Raw genomic sequence first — 1640 nt, forward strand, 5'->3', positions numbered from 1 at the left:
TGGTCATAGGAGATTCCAATTTATTGATCTACCAAGTCTAGGGAGAATGGTCAACTAAACATGTCAATATATTGCCGTACCAGTACTGCGTGAAGGAGCTGTGCAAAAAGTTCACAAAGATTGAGTTCAAACATGTCCCCATAACTTAGAATGAGTTCGCAGATGCCATTGCGGCTTTATCATCCATGATTCAGCATCCAGACAAGAGCTACATCGACCCCATCGAGGTTGAAATCCGAGATCAACATGTCTATTGCTTCCATGTGGATAAAGAACCAGATGGTAAACCTTGGTATCACGACATCAAAAAGTTCCTTTGACCCAGGAGTACCCAGAAAATGCTACTAATGGTCAAAAGTGAGCCCTCAAGAGGTTGGCAAACCACTTTTTCCTCAATAAGGAAGTCTTTATAGGAGGATCCCGGACTTGGGTTTGCTGAGATGTGTAGACGCCGCAGAAGCAACCAAACTGTTGGAAGAAATACATGCAGGGACATGCGGACCCCACATGAACGAGTTCACATTAGCCAAGACGATTTTGAGAGCTGGATACTTTTGGATGACTATGGAAAGAGACAATATCCGCTACGTGTAGAAGTGTCATCAGTGCCAGATTCACGGAGATTTCATCCGGGTTCAAAACCAAATGAGCTAAATGTAATGGGTTCACCCTGGCCTTTCACTCCCTGGGGCATGGACATGATAGGACCCATAAAGCCTATAATGTCAAATGAACATCGTTTCATTTTGGTAGCCATCGACTATTTCACCAAATAGGTCGAGGCATCTACTTAGAAGGTCATCACAAAGAAAGTAGTGGCAGATTTTGTCCGGAACTACATAGTTTGCAGATTTGGGATACCAGAGTCCATCATCACTAACAATGCTGCAAACCTCAATAGCGACCTTATGAGGGAAATCTGCGAGAAGTTCAGAATCGTCCACCACAATTCCACAGCCTACAGACCACAAATGAATGGGGCAGTCGAGGTAGCTAACAAGAATATCAAGAGGATTCTGGGAAAGATAGTGGATAATCACAGACAATGGCATGAGAAGTTACCTTTCACTCTATTAGGTTACCAAACTACCATGAGAACATCTACTTGGGCAATGCCATACATGTTGGTATACAACACCGAAGTGGTGATACCTGCAAAAGTCGAAATATCGTCCTTAAGAGTCATTCAAGAAGCAAAATTGGATGATGCAGAATGGATACGGATCAGGCAAGAACAACTCATGATAATTGATGAGAAAAGAATGGATGCAGTATGTAATGGACAGCTATACCAGAACAGGATGGCTAGTGCATTTAACAAAAGAGTGAAGTCTTGCAAATTCATGACGGGGGAAGTTGGTTTTGAAGAAAATCTTTCCCCATTAAGAAGAAGCTAAAGGGAAGTTCGCACCGAACTGGCAGGGTACTTACGTGGTCCACAGAGCACTATCTGGTGGAGCTCTAATCTTAGCAAAAATGGACAGATGAGTCAGCACGAAGCAAATTAACTCGGACGCAATCAGGAGATATTATGCCTCAAGACAGATAGAGTTAGGATTCTGATATAATAGAACTACGTTCAACCTGACTTCCCACGGAGGGATATGTAGGCAACCCATGTAGGGTTCGGTTTCTATTCC

General features: G+C 43.1%; 1 protein-coding gene across 1 annotated transcript; it reads left to right on the top strand.

Annotated features, from left to right (window-relative positions):
- The first annotated feature begins 971 nt into the window (after positions 1-971).
- Positions 972-1397, top strand: LOC138901203 (uncharacterized). Its single transcript, XM_070188947.1, has one exon. The coding sequence runs from the start codon at positions 972-974 to the stop codon at positions 1395-1397; it is 426 nt and encodes a 141-aa protein (XP_070045048.1).
- The last annotated feature ends 243 nt before the right edge of the window (positions 1398-1640 follow it).

Source organism: Nicotiana tomentosiformis, chromosome 11 (assembly GCF_000390325.3).
Source record: "Nicotiana tomentosiformis chromosome 11, ASM39032v3, whole genome shotgun sequence".
Lineage (NCBI taxonomy): Eukaryota > Viridiplantae > Streptophyta > Magnoliopsida > Solanales > Solanaceae > Nicotiana > Nicotiana tomentosiformis.